This window comes from Caretta caretta, chromosome 7 (assembly GCF_965140235.1).
Source record: "Caretta caretta isolate rCarCar2 chromosome 7, rCarCar1.hap1, whole genome shotgun sequence".
Taxonomy (NCBI): Eukaryota; Metazoa; Chordata; order Testudines; family Cheloniidae; genus Caretta; species Caretta caretta.
This window is the reverse complement of record NC_134212.1, coordinates 44,917,105-44,939,155: the sequence shown is the minus strand read 5'-3', so window position 1 is coordinate 44,939,155 and position 22,051 is coordinate 44,917,105. Positions and strand designations below refer to the sequence as shown.

Genomic DNA, 22,051 nt, shown 5'->3' with positions numbered 1-22,051 from the left:
GCCCCATGCTGTCTGTCTCCCCATAGCCCCTGTCTCCTGACCTGGCCTGACAGGCGCTGTGAAGAATGCAGGTTTCAGAGTAACAGCCGTGTTAGTCTGTATTCGCAAAAAGAAAAGGAGTACTTGTGGCACCTTAGAGACTAACCAATTTATTTGAGCAAAGGTGCCACAAGTACTCCTTTTCTTTTTGTGAAGAATGCAGGCTCTTTCTCTTCCGGAGCTGGCCAGGAGATCCTGCTCTGTTCTATCATCACAGCACCATCTGGTGGGCAAAAGGCAGAACTGCAGCAACTTTCTGGCAGAAGCTTTTTTCTGTGCAAAAAATTAAAAATATGCACAGCTTATTAATTATGAATGCCCACAGTGGTGCAGAATTCCCCCAGGAGTATCTGATGTATCTCTCTACAAAGGAAGCCCTGTAATCAGTGCATATCTGGTATAAGAGCCTGACCTGCAACCTATCTGTTCAAAAAGTACATGACAATAATATTATAATGGAGCACCATCAGTGTAAACAGAACATGGAGGCAGACACGCTCCTTGCTTCATAGAACAGTTTTAAACTATAATAGGGAATGGACCCTGCAAAAATGCTAACGTGTAGGTGCTGACCTCAATAAAGTTACTCGCAGTCGTAAGCACTATCTCTGCTGCTTAGTAAGTGTTTGCAGAACTGGCTTCATGAACCACATACTTTGGACCCATGAAATACTGGCTGAAGCTCCGGTCTTGAAGCAATGCAGATTTTTTTCAAAGCTAATGATCTGGGGAGTTTTTTGTGCTCAGCTACGTGGCAGCATCTAGTAATGTGTAACTGTATCTCTGCCCTCAAAATGATACAGATGGCTGTCCTAATCAGGACTGGCTGATGATTTCCAAAACACAATGACAATCTGGATGGCTCATTGGACTGGCAATGAGGTATAGAGCTTTTCATCCCTAGAGAATTGGTTTTGGCTAAAATTACTAGTGATTGAGTGTTACTGGGGGAGGCTGTCTGGTGGGATGAAGTGATGATCATCTCATTCCAGTTCCTTGTGGAAAAGAGTCAATCTCACTAAAGCCATCACCACCATTGGAGCCTTCTCTAGGCAATCTCAGCAGAGACCCCCACAGGGCTTCAGGGGCTGGAATCTGAAGACTTTTCTGACACTGGGGATTGAGCTGGCCAGAAAATGGAAATACCGTCCCATAAAAAAATTCATGTTTTTGAAAAAATGTTCATCCTGAATCAGGGCAAATGTCAAAAATGACAACATTTCCAGAAAAAATCCATTTGGGTTCTCTCAGAAAAGAATTTGTTGCCTTTGCAGCTGTTTTCCTGGAGGCTTCTTGTCAATTTCACTTTCTTCCTGCTTGCAGACAGTGAAATTTGCAAGAGCCTTCTTGGCCTGCAATTGGCCTCCATCATTTTGGTTTTTTAAGATGGAAAATCAAAAATTTTCAGGAAAATTGAAAATTTCTGACAAATTGTCAGCTAGCTTTACTTGGGGATTTCATCCAGCGGTGAGTAGCCACTGGTGTAGTCACATCACTGCAAACCTCTAGCGCTGACATGCAAAACCACTCATGATTTGCATCCATGCAGTAGCCCTGAGCGAAACCCGGGTTAACTGCACCAGTGTAAATCCTAGGTTGTAGGGCTTATCTGTCCACACTAGGGGTTTGCTTTGAGAGCTACAGCCGAAAAGTGCTATATCAGACCTAGATGTTATTATTACAGCTGCATTGGTGGCTATAAGTAGGACACATTGCTCATGTAGATGGGACGTGAATTGTCCTCCTGCTACCAGAAGTGGTCCCTTCAGGTTAGAGATGAATCATACATATGTGTGATTTCTTGCAGGCTGGGGAGGCTGAAGGCTTTTGGGTCCCCACACAGGGGCTAAGAGCTTCCTGGCTGCTGCAGAGCTAGACCAGGGAAGGGGCAGCTCATAGCATGGCATGCAGGAGAGGGAAGTGGGAGGCAGTGGCAATTGCAGGCACAGTTAGAGGAGGCATCAGCTGCAATGGCCCTGGAGTGTGTGTGCAAATGTGCATGTGCCGTTAAAAGTCTGGTCGGCAGTGTTGTGGGGCTAAGGCAGGCTAGTCCCTACCTGTCCTGGCACTGCGCTCTGCCTTGGAAGCGTCCAGTAGGTCCGGCTCCTAGGCGTGGGGGCCATGGGGCTCGGCATGCTGCCCCTGCCCCGAGCACCAGCTCCACACTCCCATTGGCCAGGAAATGCAGCCAATGGGAGCTGTGGGGGCAGTGCCTGTGGGCAAGAGCAGCCTGCAGAGCTGCCTACTGTACCTCCGTCTAGAAGCCGGACCTGCTGGCCGCTTCTGGGGCACAGCGCGGAGTCAGGACAGGCAAGAAGCCTGCCTTAGCTCCTCCACTACACCGCTGACCAGGAGCCGCTGGAAGTAACCCCCTGCCTCAGCCCTGAGCCCCCCCAACCCAGAGTCCCCTTCTGCACCCCAACCCCCTCATCCCCAGCCCCACCCCAGAGCCTGCACCCCCAGATGGAGTCCTCACCCCCTGCACCCTAACCCCCTGCCCCAACTCAGAGATCCCTCCCATATCCTGAACCCATCTGCCCCACCCCCAGCCTGGATCCCCCTGCTTCACCCCAAACCCCTCATCCCCAGCCCCACCCCAGGAACCGCACCCCTAGACAGAGCGCTCACCCCCTCCTGCCCCCTAGCCCCCTGCCCCAGCCCGGAGTCCCCTCCCACATCCTAAATCCCTCATTTCTGGTCCCACCCCAGAGCCCGCACCCCCAGTTAGAGCCCTCACCCCCTCCTAGACCCCAACTCCCCCGCCCCAGCACAGGGAAAGTGAGTGTGGGTGTGGGAGAGTGAGCCACTGAGGGAGGGGAAATGTAGTGAATGGGGGGGCAGGGCCTCAGGGAAGGGGCGGGGCTAGGGTGTTTGGTTTTGTGCAATTAGGAAGTTGGCAACCCTACCAGCTCACCCCCCCACCCCGAGCTGCCTGAACCCAGATTATTCCACACAGAATCCTCTAGGGTGACCAGATGTCTGTTCTAATTTTTAGTTCTTTGTCCCATGTCCCGACCAATGCACGGTCAGGACGCCATTTGTCCTGATAGTGCAGCTTTGGCCGCTCCAACTGCTTTTTTTTATTGCTTCCCCCATGTCTCCTGATATTTTGTCTGTTTCATCTGGTCACCCTCTCACCCCACACCTGGATCCCCCCCACACTGAGCCCTTCCACATTTGGATCCTGCCTGGTTAAGCCTGCCTGCCCCACACCTGGTGCGCCTGGCACAGATGGGCAGGGCCAGGCCTTATGCTGTGTCAGGGTCGGGTGCAGCATCACCAGTGAGTCCATGTCCCCAGGGTGGGGATGCTGCAGGGTGAGGCCCCACCTTCCTGCAGCCAGTGGCCTGTGCTCCCCACTGCCATGCAGGAGCCTCTCCATTTATTTATTGGCAAATAACACTTGCAGAATTTTAAAGGATTGTGCATAGAATTTTTAAGTTGTTGGTGCAGAATTTTTTTTTTTTGGCCCAGAATGCCCTGCGGAGGAATGTGTGAATTGCATGTGTGCACAGGTGAAGTGTGTGTGTATGACTGAGTGTACCCAGGTGAACAGTAGGTGGGTGAGAGAGCAGAAGTGTGCACAGCAGAAGGAACGGAGTGTGTAAGAACAGGTGTGCGCGCACCCAGAGGCCGGGCATAGCGGGCGCGCGCGCCCATCCCCCCCGTCCCCTGGCTCCGCCCCCGCATGACGCCGAGCGAGTCCTGGGCCTCTTTTCCTGTCGGAGGCGAAGCCCGGCCCGGCCTCCCCTTTAAGGGCCTGACGCCGTTACTAGGGCGGCCGGAGAGGCGCGGAAACTGAACCGGCGCCGCGGCCAGAGCGACAGGCCCGGCAGCTCCCGCCGCACGCCATGGCCGCCGCCTGCCTGGTAGGGGCCGGGGGCAGCGCTTGGGGAGGGTTGTTGGAGCCCTCGGCAGCCGCAGAGCCAGCCTGTCCCGCTGCTCCGCCTTTGCCCCGCTCGCTTCCCCCCCCCCCCGGCGGCGGCGGCTTTGCCGGGTGATTCGGGGCGCGACACGGGGGCCCGGCCTGGGCGGGGCCTGTGAGTTTTGCTCTGTGGCCTGTGCCTGACGCAGCCCCCAGTCGGTTTGGCCGGGGCGCTGCCCCTTGCCTGTCCGAGCGAGGGACCGACCGCTTTCGGGACGGGGAGGGAGGCCTCGCCTCGCCGTCACTGGGTCCGTGGGGATGTCCCCGCTGGCGTTTGAAAAACGACGCTCTTTAGGGGTTGCTTGCTGAAATCATCCCCGCTTGTTGAAGGGGCCTTTTGCAACTAGGTTTACTGCGTTGTAGCCCAGTGGGCTAAAACAAAAACAAAAAAAATACACTTTGGTAGTTGGCCGCCAATGTCTGGTGTCTCACAAATCTCGTGAAGCGCACAGGTGACGTGAGATGGTGATGTTTTAACCACCCTGCTGCTATTTCTGGTTTACTTCTCTTCTCTCTCTCTCTCTGTGTGTCTCTCCTCCCACTCCCCCGCCCTTCGATGTGCAACTGAATAGCTGCATACTTTGTTTGTGTAATTATATGCATAATTATACAACTAGTTGCACATATACTCTTTTTTTTTATCACCCAGTGCTGGGCTACTATTTTGGAAATCTGGCCTCGAATATTTTGGGGTGGGGAAATTGCTAAACCTTGTCATAAAAATATGTAAATTTTTTTTTTTTTTTTGGTGTGTGGAAAGGTCACTATTAACATTAGCCTACGTTCTTTCAATTTTATTGTCTTTCAGGAGGATCCGTCTCTGGAGAAACACTTTAAAGGCCATCGAGATGCCATCACTAGTGTGGATTTCAGTCTCAATAAGAAGCAATTGGGTAAATTATCTTTTTATGCTTTAAGGGCCTGACGCCGCACCTGACAAGTCTCTTCTTTTTTCAGTGTAATTAAAGGAGCAGCTGAGTTACAAAATAGGCTCAGAAATAGTCACTTGTAGATCACTGAAGAGTTATTTTCAAGGCTGAAAGGCCCACATTTTTGCTTAACTTCTAGAAATGGTATTTTTAAGTGTGTGTGCGCATGCATGTTTATCCTGACAAAGTTGCAAGGAGCATTGAGTGTTACACTGTCTCTTGCATATTTGTGTGCCTCATTTTACTCTGAAACCACCTTTTGGTAAAAACTTCACTTTTACTTGGTGTGACTTAAACCAAGGCTTGTTTTCAATCCACAGTCCATTATTATGATGCATTGGGAGGAGGGATAGCTCAGTGGTTTGAGCATTGGCCTGCTAAACCCCGGGTTGTGAGTTCAGTCCTTGAGGGGGCCATTTAGGGGATCTGGGGCAGAAATTGGGGATTGGTCCTGCTTTGAGCAGGGGCTTGGACTAGATGACCTCCTGAGGTCCCTTCCAACCCTGATATGCTATGATCCAGTTGTCTTTCCTGAGAACCAAATAGAAATTGACTGATGTCAACTGGCCTACTACGTACATTGAAGCCCACTGTGCTTTTTAGTGCAGGAGAGAATTGCTATGTCTGTTGCGGAGGTGGTGAACAAAGAAATGATATGGCAAAGGTGCCCAGTAGACACACACACACAGACAGAGCAGGGCTAAGCACCTTGAAATTCAGTAGTCCAATAGGCTGTCAGAAGGCCTATTTCAGTATCCCTTATCAGGATCCTGGTAACCCACATAGTCCCTAATTTTCAGAGCAAAGGGTTATCAAAGAGCATATTCTCTTAGATTACCAATTCCTCCTACCCTGTTTCCCTTTTGTTTCTCAGTGGCTCCTTTATTCTTGTTTTGTTTCCTGTCTCCCTTCCCTTGCTCTTTCTTCTTTTTAGGTTCAGGCCAGCAGCTGCAGATCAAGAGCAGTGCTACAATCCTACATAGCAAGTGCTGTGAGTACAGCACTTCTATGAATGAAAATGCAGGCAGGAAGACTCAAAATGTTTGAGTGAGGTATATTGAGTCAGCTACTCTATATTCAAGCAGCCTGTACGCTTTCCATTCTTTATATTCGATTCTTCATATTTTTTTAAGCTGAAGAAGTGAGCTTTCATTTGATGCCATTTTACTGGGTTGTTTACCCTACCCAATGCTGTTAATGACTTGCCAATAATAAACTGCAAAATACTGCTTATATCTCAAAGTGCTTTACAGAGATGGCTAAGTGCTATTTTCCCCATTTTATAGATATGGAAATTGTGGTACTGCAGTTACGTAACTTCATCGCACATTGAATCAGTAGCATACTTAGGAATAGAATTACTATCTCTATAGAGGCTGAGCCCTGTCCTCAGTCCACATATTTTTAGCTACCTTTTTCATTTTAATCTTAATGTTTGTAGGGAAAGGTATTGCTGGCAAAAAGCCACAGGAATGGAAATGTATGAATTTGTTCCTTTAAAGGAACATGAATAATGGAACATCCTGTCTGAAATGGGTCTGTTAATCCTGAATCTTTTCCAAGAAAGGAGAGAGGCATTCTTTTTTGTATTGAAATGACTGCGAAATAAAAAGATGTTTCCAGCAAAAGCTATTTGGTATTTTGCCACAACTGAAACAAACTAAAATCTCCTTGTGATTATGATACTGTAGCATCTAAATCTAGTATCAAAAACTAATCTGTTTTTTTCTAGGCATGTTTTACGTTCACTGGAGATATGTCCCACTTGATGCCCTGACAGGGAGATAAAGATGATGCTTTTATCTGTTGGCAGGCTAAGATTTTTATACCACATAGTTGTCTGTTTTTTTGCTTTGAAAACCCCCACCAAAAAATCAACCCCTTCCCCACAAAGTTTCTATACTTTAAATGTAGGATTAATTTGAAGAGGTATTTTAATTGTCACCATTTTAGAGGTTTGCTCTCTAATATTTTTCTCTAAGTTGCCATTGAATCTGTGCAATTATACATCACAGTAAGTGTCCACTGCACTACGGACATATAAAATGTGGCAGGCTGTAGGTGAAACTGGGTAGCTCTACTTTCATCAGGGTCAGTGGCACAGAGAAGGCTGGGAACCTTCATCTGAAGCAGTGCCTCAGAAGGATATGTAGGTAACTGTGTAACCATAGAAAAACCAGTGTCCTGGGGCACAAAGCACTGTCACAAGTGTTTTTTCTTTATGTTGCTGACTTGCTGGACTTGTCTGCTTTTGTATCTGCATTTGGATAATTAACCAAGCAAAGTCGTGACTGCTGTTTGCTCTCCAACAGAAAAAAATCTTTTGATGAAGAGAGACTGAGTCTCAAATCTTAGAGCCTCTGCACATTTGTGTATTGCCTTTTATTGGAATATCTCTTACAATGTTTGTACTTTTTTTGTTTTGTTTTTATATTGTCTACTGCAATAACAGAATTACATGAACTAACTCTCAGCTTGGGTTGCCATGCCTACTTTCAATTAATAAGTGATGATTCTGAATGGTTGGTTTGAATTGCTAATGAAATATAGAATATGTAGTGATTCCCCAGGGTTAACAAAGGTCTTAATTCAATGGAGAGAACCATTGTTTGAAAGGGCTGAAATCTGTGCTGATCCCTTCAGTGTGTGTGATTGTTCCAGTGTACTCAGAGAAGATATTAAATGAGACTTTTTCCCCTTAAATTTAGCAAGTGGCTCTATGGATTCGTGCTTGATGATCTGGAGTATGAGACCGCAAATGAGAGCCTATCGCTTTGTGGGTCACAAAGATGCAGTGATGTGTGTTCAGTTTTCACCTTCTGGCCATCTGGTGGCCTCAGGCTCCAGAGACAAAACTGTCCGTTTATGGGTTCCAAATGTGTAAGTATATCCTGCTTCCTAACTTTTATATTAAGTTGTAGTGTGTGATTTCCACTAGCAGGAGTGTTCCACTGTGAGGTTTGGGAATCTATTATTTGCTAAAGGAAAAAATATTAGGTGATGCAACCGCTATCCTGCATAGGACTCTTCTATAAAGTGAATTTAATCCTGAAGAATATGCCAGCTTGTTAGCCCTAGAGGCTGAAATCCTCTGTCTACAGAACAGGTATAGCATAGACCGTATCAGTGTAAACTTCCTGACACAGCTCTACTACTGTACTTAAATAGTTACCTACTAGTGTCCATCCCAGTTCATGTTCCATGGCTCATTAGTCCTTAGCTTTGCTCTGGCAGTAACACATACAGAGCTCAGTTTTTGTGATGTAGGCATCTGTTCTAGGAGTTGGATTTCTGACTTGCTTGTTGTAGTCCACCAAACAATGGGTGACTTTTCATGACATCTGGTTTTAAATTTTAATTGTTGACCTAAAGGTTAATAACTCCCTGTCCCATTAATAGCATAACGATGGTATATGGCTAAAGCACAGGCCTGGAAGTCGGGAGACCTGAATTTTTGATGCTGTCATGGACTTGCATGGGACCTTGCCCTTTCTGTGCCTCAGTTTTCATCATTTCTAAAATTGTGATGGTGCCCTATCTAACTGGGAGATTGGAAGACTTAGTTTGATGTTTGTAATGTGCTTTGAGATCCTTGTCTGGCAGCTGCAAACCATTATTTTTGCCATTCCCAAACCATCCAGTCTCTCTGTGCTGCTGTTTTAAAATGATTGAAGTATGTTAGTTAGCCGAGAGCAGGCCCATCTACTACGCATTCAACGGAAATACACCATAAGTGGCAAAGGCCTGCGTGCAATATGGACTCGTATCACACTTCTGTCTGCAACTTTACTTTTTCTAGAAGTAACATCTGTTGGACCTCTGTATGGAGCTGAGAGTGTCTCCTTCCTCTTGCCAGACTCTTGCACTAAACTGAGGAAGTGATCTTCCCCATCTCTCTGGGCTGGAATCCTCGTGCTGGTTACCACATGAAGGGGAAGGGTGGCTTTCTGGGAAGTACTACTTTTAAAGACCATAAAGAAATATCAGAGGGGTAGCCGTGTTAGTCTGGATCTGTAAAAGCGGCAAAGGGTTGGTGGGTTTTCACCAAGCATTCTCAAAACTACAATACCCACAGGGTGGAAATAAGGAAACAGAGCCAGACGTGTACCCAGAAGCCGCCTCCTGCAAGACAAGACCAAGAAAGAAACCAACAGAACTCCTATGGCCATCACATAAAGTCCTCAGCTAAAACCTCTCCAACGCATCATCAGTGATCTACAGCCCATCCTGGACAACGATCCCTCACTTTCACAGGCCTTGGGAGGCAGGCCAGTACTTGCCCACAGACAACCCGCCAACCTGAAGCATATTCTCACCAGCAACTACACACTGCACCATAGTAACTCTAACTCAGGAACCAATCCTGCAACAAACCTCAGTACCAACTCTGCCCACATATCTACACCAGCGACACTGTCACAGGACCTAACCAGATCAGCCACACCATCACAGGTTCGTTCACCTGCACGTCCACCAATGTGATATACGCCACCATGTGCCGGCAGTGCCCTTCTGCTATGTACATTGGCCAGACTGGACAGTCCTTACGTAAAAGGATAAATGGACACAAATCAGATATTAGGAATGGCAATATTCAAAAACCTGAAGGAGAACACTTCGACCTCCCTGGACACACAATAGCAGATTTTGCTGCAGGATGGCTACCTTTAAAACACTTCAGGACCAGACTTCAAAGAGAAACTGCTGAGCTTCAGTTCATTTGCAAATTTGACACTATCAGCTCAGGATTAAACAAAGACTGTGAATGGCTAGCCAGCTACAAAAGCAGTTTCTCCTCCCTTGGTGTTCACACCTCAACTGCTAGAAGAGGGCCTCATCCTCCCTGATTGAACTAACCTCGTTATCCCTAGCCTGATTCTTGCTTGCATATTTATACCTGCCTCTGGAAATTTCTACTACTTGCATCTGATGAAGTGGGTATTCACCCCCCGAAAGCTTATGCTCCAATATGTCTGTTAGTCTATAAGGTGCCACAGGACTCTTTGTCGCTTACAAAGAAATAGTGAGTCTGGGCCCTGAGAGGGAAGCAGACTTGCGGTGGGTCTCTCTTACTGGTGTTGGGTTTGTATTCTTTAGCAATTGAAACTAAACACAGCAGCCCAGGAGGCAGGGAAGACATTCTAAAATTAATCATTTCTGTTTTTGTTGGAATGTTTTATGGCTATGAGTAATTGTATGTATTTTTGTTTATTAACACAGTAAGCCTAAATTAGCCTGTGCCCTAGTTCTTGCTACAATCTAGAAATTAGTCAGATTTAAAAAATCCAGACTCTATTTGCTAGAGAAATAAAAACAAAAAAAGATTAGACTTGCCCCTCCTTCCCTTCTCAAGACCCATTTTTAAAAACTCTTATTCATAAGCTAATAGGCTCTCTTGTAAATTCTTTACATTTTTGTTCTGTACTCAGAGAAAGTAATACATTTAGGGAAGATACACTATTATTCGTAAATAAAAGTTTAATCTGTGATTTTTAGTGCAAATCTCAATTTGTCCTTTAATATGGAGGTGTCGTACCTTCATAATGACAGCATGACTGTACAATTGATCCAATTTCACTGTAAAATGGATCAAAGCTAAGCTACCCTTGCATTGAAGCAGTATGAAAATGTGCAGATTGCAATTTCAGTTATAGTTCACTTCTGTTTAATAGAACTTTCCTGGAAGAAATATAACACACTTGTATATAAAAACGTGTATTATTTAAAGACACTAGATAAATTATACCTGATTAAAATTTAACCTCACCGTTCATCCATCTAGACAGAAAAAAGGGAGTGACAGTTTCTTCTTCTGCGTCCAGAGCCTGGCTGCCAATATATGTAATCCTGAAAATAAATTCAACAAAAAAAGCCTCCTTTATTGGAGTTCTTGGAAGTGAATGTGTAAATTGTGTGAAAAGACTGGATCTTCTGGGAGGGCTGAAGTTGAATAAATTGTGCTAAATGATATCTCAGTGCCTTGAAGATATCCGTTCAGTGATTGAAGCTGTATGTATGGTTGCTATCTCAGAAGTAAGCTAGAATGGAAAGGGAATTATTCTACCTGTGCCTGTCTTGAGGCAGCTCATGTGGTAACTTTTTTGAGTATTGTTCATTTGTGTGTGTATGTTTAGAATTACCAGTCACTGAACTTCTATAACTATACTCAAGGAAAATATCAAGATTGTCAGATGCCTCTTTAGTGTGTTAAATTCACAGCTTGATTAAATGTAGTAAAATAAATGCACTGCAATCTCTTTACTGAGGGCAGAACTTAAAAAAGCAATAAGGGTAGTCTTGAGTAACTTAACAAAACATGAAGGTCAGTAGCATTGCTGTTAGCGTTATACTGTGTGAGAAGGTCTTGACTTCATTAAAAATGAAGGTAGATAGTTCAGAAATTTTCAGTACCAAATTAACATTTGCATGTCTTGCTCTAAAAACATGGATTTTATCCATTTTGAGATTCATTCATTCCTCCCCCTTCCTCTTCAGATCTTCCTTGATCCCACTTATCCTGTCCTCTAATCCAGGGGTTTTGAAAATAAACTAGTAAAAGAATTTAAACTCAATGACAAACTTTTTCTACCCTTATAATGAGAGTTTACAATGATGATTGTGACTGTCTGGAGACCATACCTTTTTATCAAGCAAGCATTAAATATCAGCTTTAATGAGAACCCCACTACTTCTCTCATTCAGCTCTTGGCTTGAACTTTTAGATCATTCAGCTTTGTGGTATTGCTAGCCCACCCTACCCTAGGGAGTGAGTGGTTCAGGGCTGATAGTCTCCCCATCCACCTATTGAATCTTGACATTCTCAGAATTTTGTACTGCAATCTTGTATTTGTTTGCCAGAAAAATACCTTCTGCACTACTTTGAAAATGTTGGCAAGAAGAAGAACTAATGATACTTAATATTAAATTCTGTAGCTTGTTTGTGTTTTTAAATTGATCTCACTTTGTCACACTTCTCGTATTTCTGATTAAAAGTAACTATCGTGTATTTCTTAGAAGATGCTGTATAGGAAAAGTATTTGCTGTAATGTTATTTTGTGCTCAGTATTAGACATTCCATTGCTACCAAATGGAAGTGTATCTGAAGCAGAATATTTGGTGCACGCTAATTTTAAAACATGTCCTTTTTCTTACCTCTGTATAGACAACACAAATGTAAATTGTCTCAAGTTAGGATGGGCTTCAGTAACTAAAATCAAACAGAGCAGTTTCTTTTAGTGCTATATTTTGTATAGTTCCTAAACACTTGTCTGCTCAGGATAGGTCAACAATTTCCTCCTAACATAAATGTATATGGTACCTATAGAAATAGTGGTTAGAAACACTGTTTACTGTACACAAGCTTCAGGCTGTTTAGAACATACTGTTTTAGGCTCTCGTGCAACTTAAAAATAATACACTCCTTTTTCTACCTAGCAAAGGAGAATCTACTGTGTTCAAGGCTCATACGGCAACTGTAAGAAGCGTTCAGTTCTCCAGTGATGGACAATCCTTGGTTACAGCTTCTGATGACAAAACGGTCAAAGTATGGACAGTTCACAGACAGAAATTTCTCTTTTCCTTGAGCCAGCACATAAACTGGGTTCGCTGTGCCAAGTAAGTACGACCCGCTGGCAAAAAGCGGTGGTCATGTATGTCTTAAAACAAAGAGTGCATTCAACATGCGGCTTTGGTGTAACAACATTGCCTTATGCTTCAAATCAGTCCTGAGCTGAAGTAATTTTGAACAGGTATAGACATCCATATATCCTGTTGCCCAACCCCCAGGTAAATGTAACATCTCAGTTTTTTTCTTTAGCAGTTGGATTTGTGATGACTGGGAGAACTGCATGGAGAATTGCCTGCTGGGTGCAAAGGATGCAGACCTCTTGAGATACCTAGATAGACTTGTATGCAGTGGTGGGGAGGAACAAGTGGTACATGACATAGGGGAAAGATAGGAGAGAGGTCCTGGAGGCCGAATTTAGGGCAGTAGGCAAGATATATATATTTTAAAAGTCCTCCATGATAGCATTCTCTGAAATGCTTCCAGTTCTATGTGTAGTGCCAGTTTGATAGTCAAACAGCAGGGTCTCAAGGAGACTATGGTGTCGGGAGGAGGGATTTAGGTTTATTAGAAACCGGAGAACCTTTTGGGAAAGGAGGGAGCCTGTACAGGAAGGACTGGCTCCACCTAAACTAATATGGAACGAGATTGCTGGCATGTAAAATTAAAAAGCTTGTAATGGAGTTTTTAAACTAGGGCTGGGGGAAAGCCAACAGGTATGAAGGTGCACACAGTTCGGACAGACACATCCCTGAGGGGAGGATTTATTAAAGTGGATGCTATATAGTCTAATAAAGAGGAGATGATAGAATTTGATAAAGTAGGTAGGAACTGAAGAGAAAGTCAAAGACATAACTAAATATTGACAAACTTTATAAGTGCTTGTATACAAATACAAGAGGTCTAAATAGCGAGATGGTTAAACTTGAGTGCCTGGTTTTAAATGAGGATATTGATTATTGCCATTGTTCAACCGTAGGACATGGTAAAACCACTGTACAGAAAATATAGGAATGACAAAGTAGGTCTTACTGGTGTGGGAGTGGCAGTATATGTGGGGGAATAAAAGCATAGAGTCAATTATAGTAACTATCTTAAATGAATCAAAGAGTATAAAAGAATTTCTATGGATGGAAATTCTATGCTTGAATAATAATCATAAGGAATAATAATTCCTATAGCAGTAGGAATATACTGCTGACAACCTGACCAAGATGGTAAGGGTGATTGTGAAATGCTCAGGGAGATTAGAGAGGCTACAAAAAACAGAAAACCCAGTAATAATGCGGGATTTTTCATCTATCGTCATGTTGACTGGGTATGTGTTCTCAGGATGGGATGCAGAGGTAAATGTTTCTAGATACCGTTAATGATTACTTCTTGGAGCAGCTAGTCGTGGAACCCACAAAGGGAGAGGCAATTTTTGATTTAGTCCTAAATGGTGTGTAGGATCTGGTTGTAGAGGTGAACATAGCTGAACCACTCAGTAATAGTGATCATAATGTGATTAAATTTAACATACTGGGTGGGGGGAAATGCCAGTAAAACTGACCACAGTAGCATTTAACTCAGTGGTTCTCAAACTTTTGCACTAGTGACCCCTTTCACACAGCAAGCCTCTGAGTGTGACCCCCGCCCCCTTCTAAATTTAAAAACACAATTTTTTAAATATTTAACACAATTATAAATGCTGGAGAATCAAGCAGGGTTTGGCGGTGGTGACTGACAGCTCGCGACCCCCTCCCCCCATTTAAATACCTTATGACTCCCTGTTTGAGAACCCCTGATTTAACTTGAAAAAGGGAATTACAAAAAAAATGAGGAAATTAAAAGGGACAGTCACAAGAGTGAATGCATGCCAACTGCATGGAAATGTTAAAAACACCATAATATAGGCTCAAACTATGTGTACCCTCTTACTGGGTGTGGTTGTGGTGGTTTGTGGTGGGTTTTTTTATTTTTTTTATTTTTTTGAAGACCAAAAAAATGCCACCATGGCTAAACAACCGAGTGAAAGAGGTGGTTCGAGGCAAAAAGGCATTCTTTAAAAATTGGAAGTCAAATCCCACTGAGGAAAATAGAAAGGAGCATAAACTCTGGCAAGTCAAAAAATATAATTAGGCCGGCCAAAAAAGAATTTAAAGAGCAGCTAGCAAAAACACAAAAAGTAACAGCTAAATTTAAGTACATCAGAAGTAGGACAAAGCCCACTGAACAATCAGTGGAGCAACTGGATGATGGAGGTGCTAAAGGAGAATTCTAGGAAGACAAGGCCATGGTGGAGAAGCAAAATGAATTATTTGCATCAGTCTTCACTTCAGAGGATGTGAGAGAGATTGTCACACCGGAGACATTCTTTTTAGGTGTCACGTTGGAGGAACTGTGTCTGACTAAGGTGTCAGTAGAAGAGGTTTTGGAACAACTTGATAAATTAAACAGTAATAAGTCACCAGGAACACATGATATTCACCCAAGAGTGCTGAAGGAGCTCAAATATGATATTGCAGAACTGTTAACTGTGGTATGTAGCTTATCCCTTAAATTGGCCTTGGTACAGTCGACTGGAGGATAGCTAATGTAACACCCATGTTTTAAAAAGGCTCCAGAAGCAATCCTGGCAATTACAGGCTGGTAAACCTAACTTCAGTAGCAGGAAAATTGTTTGAAATTATAGGAAAGAACAGAATCATCAGACACATAGATGAATACAAATTAGTGGGGAAGAGTCGACATGGCTTTTGTAAAGGGAAATCATGCCTCAACAGTCTATTAGAATTCTTTGAGGGAATCAACAACCATGTGGACAAGGATGATCCAGGGGCTATAGTGTACTTGGACTTTCAGAAACCCTTTGACAAGGTCTCTCACCAAAGGCTCTTAAGCAAAGTAAGCAATCATGGGATAAGAGGGAAGGTCCTCTCATGGATCAGTAACTGGTTAAAAGATAGGAAAGAGAGGGTAGGAATAAACAGCCTCTTTTCAGAATGGAGAGAGGTAAATGGCCAGGTCCCCCAAGAATCTGTACTGGGACCAGTGCTGTTCAACACATTCATAAATGATCTGGAGAAAAAGGGGTTAACAGTGAGGTGGCAATGTTTGCAGACTATACAAAATTACTCAAGATAACTAAGTCTAAAGCAGACTGTGAAGAGTTACAGAAGGATCTTAAAAAACTGTGTGATTGGGCAATAAAATAGCAGATAAAATTCACTGTTGATCAATTCAAAGTAATGCACACTGGATAACACAATCTGAACTATACATACAAAATGATGGGTGTGATGGGTTCTGTCATAGAGACCCCCTTAGGACTGTCACCTTCTATGCTGAAACTACCTCTGAGCCCGTTTTCTCTGATGGCTTGGGACTCTAGAACCCTGTCTTGTTGAGCCAGACATGCTAGCCTGCTGCACCACGGACCCAGGGTCTGAACTATGCCCCCAAAGCTGCAGGCTTACCTGAAAACGGCTCAGCAAGTACTCCTGTCTCCAGCACCCAGACATCCAGCTCCCAATAGGATCCAAACCCCAAATAAATCCGTTTTACCCTGTATAAAGCTTATAGAGGGTAAACTCATAAATTGTCCGCCCTCTATAACACTGATAGAGAGAGATGCACAGCTGTTTGCTCCCCCAGGTATTAATCATTTACTCTGAGTTTGTTGTTAAACAAAAGTGATGATTGAGTATAAAAAGTAGGATTCAAGTGGTTTCAAGTAATAACAGGCAGAACAAAGTAAGTTACTGAGCACAATGAACCAAAACACGCAAGTCTAAGCCTAATGCAGTTAAGAAACTGAATACAAGTAAATCTCACCTTCTGATGTTCCAGTAAACTGTTTTCATAGACTAGACTCTTTAGTCTGGGGCTAATCCTTTCCCCTGGTACTGTTCTTGTTAGTTCCAGTTCAGGTGGTAACTAGGGGTTTTCTCGTGACTGGCAGCCCCCTTTGTTCTGTTCCACCCCCTTTTATATCTTTGGCACAAGGTGGGAATCTTTTGTATCCCTGGGTTCCCACCCCTCCTTCTAAATGGAAAAGCACCAGGTTTCAGATGGATTCCAGTACCAGGTGACATGGTCACATGTCACTGTAAGACCTCCTTCTTCATTACCTAGTAGCTGGGAGACACTTATACAGGAAGGGTTGCAGGTAAACAAACCCATTCACAGTTCATTGATTCTGAAGCACCCTTAATGGCTTCCACTTAACATGTTTATATCAGTAATACAAGTTTATATCTTAGGTCTTGGCTATACTTGCAAGTTAGAGCACATTAAATCAGCCCCGGGCACCCTAACTCCTGAGGTGTTCACACTGGCAAGGCACTTAGAGCGCCTGGACTCTGCGGCTGGAGTGCTTCTGGTAATCCACCTCCACAAGAAGCATAGACCTTGCTGAAACGCTCGGGTGTCCGTGTGGATGATGTGTTGCAATACTGCGCTGTGATTGGCCTCCCAAAACATCCCATAATCCCCTGAAGTCAAGTGGCCACTCTTGGCATTGTTTTGGACTCGGCTGCAGGCATGGGGATATCCCCTTTCAAAGCTCCACTTCTGACAGCTGCCATGCTTATCCGCTCTGGAACAAAGCAAACCATTACTGTGGAATGTGGTGTGCGTGTGTGTGTGAGGGCGGGGGGGGGGGGGTTGAGACCAGGGTTTCCCCCTGCTGCCGTCTGAACTTACAAGACAACATGCTGACATGCTCTCTGCCCCCCAAAACACACACACTCTCCCCTCACATACACATAACATACTCTCTGTCACACTCAACCCTCCCCCACCCCCATTTGAAAAGCAAACTGTAGCCACTTGCATGCTGGGAGAGCAACCACAATGCACTGCTCTCTCTGGCTTTGCAAGAGGAGCTAATGTGGCCACGCCGCTGTGCTTATTGCTGACAGTGTAAACGCATGGCAGCGCTTTCCCTGCTGCTGTCTCTGAGGGCTGGTTTGACTCCCAGCGCTTTACATGTGCAAATGTAGCCATGGCCTTATTCTCCTAACTCCAGACATAGAAATAATACATGGAAACAAATAGGATGAAACAGTAGATCATAAGGTTTGTAATGATCCTTACAAGAGACCTTTTGCAAAAAACATATTCCAGTTACATTATGTTCACACTCATAAGCATATTTCCATAAATATATGGAGTGTAACGTCACAACGGATAAGAACATAAGAATGGCCGTACTGAGTCAGACCAAAGGTCCATCCAGCTCAGTATCCTGTCTACCAACAGTGGCCAATGCCAGGTGCCCCAGAGGGAATGAACCCCATGATCTGGAGGATGGTGTGGATTGCACTCTCAGCAAATTTGCGGATGATACTAAACTGGGAGGAGTGGTAGATACGCTGGAGGGGAGGGATAGGATACAGAAGGACCTAGACAAATTGGAGGATTGGGCCAAAAGAAATCTGATGAGGTTCAATAAGGATAAGTGCAGGGTCCTGCACTTAGGACGGAAGAACCCAATGCACAGCTACAGACTAGGGACCGAATGGCTAGGCAGCAGTTCTGCGGAAAAGGACCTAGGGGTGACAGTGGACGAGAAGCTGGATATGAGTCAGCAGTGTGCCCTTGTTGCCAAGAAGGCCAATGGCATTTTGGGATGTATAAGTAGGGGCATAGCGAGCAGATCGAGGGACGTGATCGTTCCCCTCTATTCGACATTGGTGAGGCCTCATCTGGAGTACTGTGTCCGGTTTTGGGCCCCACACTTCAAGAAGGATGTGGATAAATTGGAGAGAGTCCAGCGAAGGGCAACAAAAATGATTAGGGGTCTGGAACACATGAGTTATGAGGAGAGGCTGAGGGAGCTGGGATTGTTTAGCCTGCAGAAGAGAAGAATGAGGGGGGATTTGATAGCTGCTTTCAACTACCTGAAAGGGGGTTCCAAAGAGGATGGCTCTAGACTGTTCTCAATGGTAGCAGATGACAGAACGAGGAGTAATGGTCTCAAGTTGCAGTGGGGGAGGTTTAGATTGGATATTAGGAAAAACTTTTTCACTAAGAGGGTGGTGAAACACTGGAATGCGTTACCTAGGGAGGTGGTAGAATCTCCTTCCTTAGAGGTTTTTAAGGTCAGGCTTGACAAAGCCCTGGCTGGGATGATTTAACGGGGAATTGGTCCTGCTTCGAGCAGGGGGTTGGACTAGATGACCTTCTGGGGTCCCTTCCAACCCTGATATTCTATGATTCTAAGTAATGATCAAGTGATATCTCTCCTGCCATCCTTCTCTACCCTCTGACAAACAGAGGCTAGGGACACCATTCCTTACTGGCTAATAGCCATTAATGGACTTAATGGATTCTACACAGGGTGTTGTCACTCAAGAAATATCTTGGAGTCATTGTGGATAGTTCTCTGAAAACATCTCAATGTGCAGTGACAGTCAAAAAGGCTAACAATATCAGAGACCATTAAGAAAGGAATAGATAACAAGACAGAAAATATCATAATGTTCCTATATAAATCCATGCTACTCCCACACCTAGTGTGCAGTTCTGCTTTTCCCATCTCAAAAAAAATATATTAGAATTGGAAACGGTACAGAAAAGGGCAACAAAAATGATTATGGGTATGGAATAGTTTTCGTATGAGGAGAGATTAAAAAGAGTGGGACTTTTCAGCTTGGAAAAGAGATGACCTCAGAGAGGATATGATAAAGGTCTATAAAATTGTGACTGGTGTAGAGAAAGTGATTAAGGAAGTGTTATTTACTCCTTCACATTATGGAAGAACCAGGGGTCAATGAAATGTTTAGGCAGCAAGTTGAAAACAAACAAAAGGAAGTACTTCTTCATACAGTTGTAAGGTCAACCTGTGGAATTTGTCAGAGGAAGTTGTGAAGGCCAAAAGTATAACTGGATTCAAAAAAGAATTCGGTCTCCATCCAGGGATCGCTCAAGAAATTGCCCTGTTCTGTTCATTCCCTCTGAAGCATCTGGCACTGGTTGCTGTTGGAAGACAGGCTGTTGGGCTAGATGGACCATTGGTCTGACCCAGTATGGCCATTCTTATGGTCTTTTCTGTCCATAAGAGAAGCCAGCTGTTTAGTTATTTCAACCCTGTTTCACTTCTTCTTACCCTGTCTAGTATGGCGATTCCTTTCGACAGCAGAAAGCAGTATTAAAACGCTTATCTAAATATATCTGATCACCTTTTAGGCTGATCAGGCCTCTGATTAGAAATTATCATCTGCACTCCTGTCCCTGCCTCGTTAGGAGAAATCTTTTTTTTTTTTAAAGGGAAAGTGTACTTTAAGAATGAAGATGGTCTTGGAGAAGAACTATATATAAAACTTTGGCATTTTCATGTGCTAAACTTGCTGTTATTTTAGGTATTCAATATGGAAGCTTGTAATGGGCTGATAAACAATTATCACTTGTGGTCTTAGTCAGAAAAGCACATATGACTACAAATAATAGCAAAAGTACTGTAGAAAATGAAAGAATCAGCTTAAATGGGAAAGAATGTTGCTTTTAAAAAGCAGCTGTCATTTAGTTCTAACTGATTTTGATGCAGTATATATTAAATGAAGAACCCCTAAAATGTCCATAAAGTAAGGCTGCTGTTTCATCTGGGAGTTATAGTGACATTAATCTCTAATATTGCTGTCGTACTCTGGTGTTGGGGTGTGTGTGAGAATATACATGATGCGATATCGAAATAGTGTTATCCCCATTATGTTATACACATGACTGTAATTCTTTCATTGCAACCTAAAGCCTTAATCCTGTAAATATTTATGCATGTGAGGTGTGTTGATCTCAGTGGTGTGACTTGCATGCGTGAAGTTGTTGGAGAGGGCAGCTTAAGGTTGCACTAGTCTGGCACTGTCAAACAGCGTTTCTAATGCTACAGTTACTGTTGCCTATTTTGAACTTCTACTAATAGTCTTAACCAGAAATATAAGAATTTTGAGGACAAATAAATTACCTTTCCTACTGGTAGTGAATCTAGAAATTGTCTGAAGCAGGGCCTAGAAATGAAGCATTTGAAACAGGTTTAAATGAAAACAAGTGGGATAGATGATCTGAAATCAGTTTAACCATTTTTTCTGAATAGTCTCTTAATCTATCTTCATGTTGTTCAATCATTTCAGTCCTTTTAGGTTGCTTTTCTCATAGAAATTAGCTTTGCAGATTTAGCTCTGCATTCTGCTACCCTTGCTCCTCAAGTAGTCATACTGACATCAGTGGGACTACTCAAAGAGTATATACTTGTCTACATGAACATTTAATTTGCTGCAAGCTGGGGTGTAAACTATCACATGCTAAGTATCTGTGGACCCTGCTGCTACACACTAACCATTCCCTAGTGCACTTTGATCTACCCTGCTTTGAAATGCGAGTAGATCAAAGTGCACTAGAGAACAGCAGGATCCACAATACAAGGCAGCAGGGTACACAATGACATTTAGTGCATGGCAGGCTAGTGCGGTGTAGATTTACATCCCAGCATGCTGTGAACTAAATATTGGTGTAGAGAAACCCTAAGATGCATCCTGCCATGAGTAAGGTATCCAGATCTAGCCCATACTGTCTGTCCCCTCCAGCTCCTTATTAGTTCTGAACTTTGTTATAACTCCTATCTTTGTTTTAGATTTTCTCCTGATGGAAGACTAATAGCTTCTGCCAGCGATGATAAAACTATCAAACTATGGGATAAAACCAGCAGAGAATGTATACATTCTTTTTGTGAGCACGGTGGGTGAGTACCAGTAGAATGCGCAGGGGCAAGACACACAAGGCTGTTTTACCTGAGCCTTCCACACTGCTTTTACTGTTTGGAAGAGATTAAATCGTAACTGACTGACTGCACAGTCACATAGATCCTAGCTACACGGAAATGACCTTTAGTCACCAACAATTCCTTCCAGATATCCTATAGCTGGGCTTGAAAGTAACATGGATGTCAGTGTAAATGGAGCTAAATATATTTTAACGTCCATCTAGTGGCCTAGGTGTGAGAACAGTTCTAGAAATCATTTTAGCCACATTTATGCTGGGGACAAAACCGCATTAAATGAAACTTTTCATGTCTCTTCTCTTCAACACACAATGTTGATCTCTAGTTCTAGGGAACTTAAGGAGGTTTAGATCTCACTTCCCTTCACTAGGTTTGCCAAAACTTTATTGTGCTCTAAATTAATGAAGTTCAAGAATTAAAAGGTGTTTGTAATAATGCTTTGCACTTGTGCTGTACCTTTCATTCTAGCTCTCTAAACCATTCATAAAATTAGTCAAACCTCCTACATGTCTGTGAGGTAGGGAAGTGTTATACCTATTTTACAGCTAAAACTGAACCACCGCAAAATTAAGGGACTTCTCCAAGGTTACAGAACAAGTCAATGATAGAACTGAGACTAGAACCCGTGATTTCTAGTTTTCCATTCCATAGCATCATTTGACACACACCTCCTCAATAGACCAGTAACTGCATACTGCCTTTTTTGTTTTCCCTGTCATACAATTCTCTTGTTTCAAGATAACGTCTGAATTTGTCATTAAGGTTGTATTTAATGTCATGACCTTTGATTCTGATCTCATTAATGTCATGGTACAATATTATTATTTTTCATAAGC

The 22,051-nt window shown here is 43.5% G+C and overlaps 1 protein-coding gene across 4 annotated transcripts in view; it reads left to right on the top strand.

Annotated features, from left to right (window-relative positions):
- Positions 1-3,729: 3,729 nt before the first annotated feature.
- POC1A (POC1 centriolar protein A) overlaps positions 3,730-22,051 on the top strand; it is a 111,426-nt gene continuing 93,104 nt past the window's right edge. The window contains exons 1-6 of one of the 4 annotated variants that reach the window (XM_048858093.2): positions 4,115-4,416; positions 4,773-4,857; positions 5,828-5,945; positions 7,602-7,773; positions 12,328-12,507; positions 21,069-21,176. In XM_048858093.2, the coding sequence (XP_048714050.1) occupies positions 7,613-7,773; positions 12,328-12,507; positions 21,069-21,176 (449 nt within the window). In that variant the 5' untranslated portion in view covers positions 4,115-4,416; positions 4,773-4,857; positions 5,828-5,945; positions 7,602-7,612. Of the gene's footprint in view, positions 3,909-4,114; positions 4,417-4,772; positions 4,858-5,827; positions 5,946-7,601; positions 7,774-12,327; positions 12,508-21,068; positions 21,177-22,051 lie in introns of those variants that run through there. The other 3 variants (XM_048858089.2, XM_048858088.2, XM_048858091.2) reach the window with 3 other exon arrangements.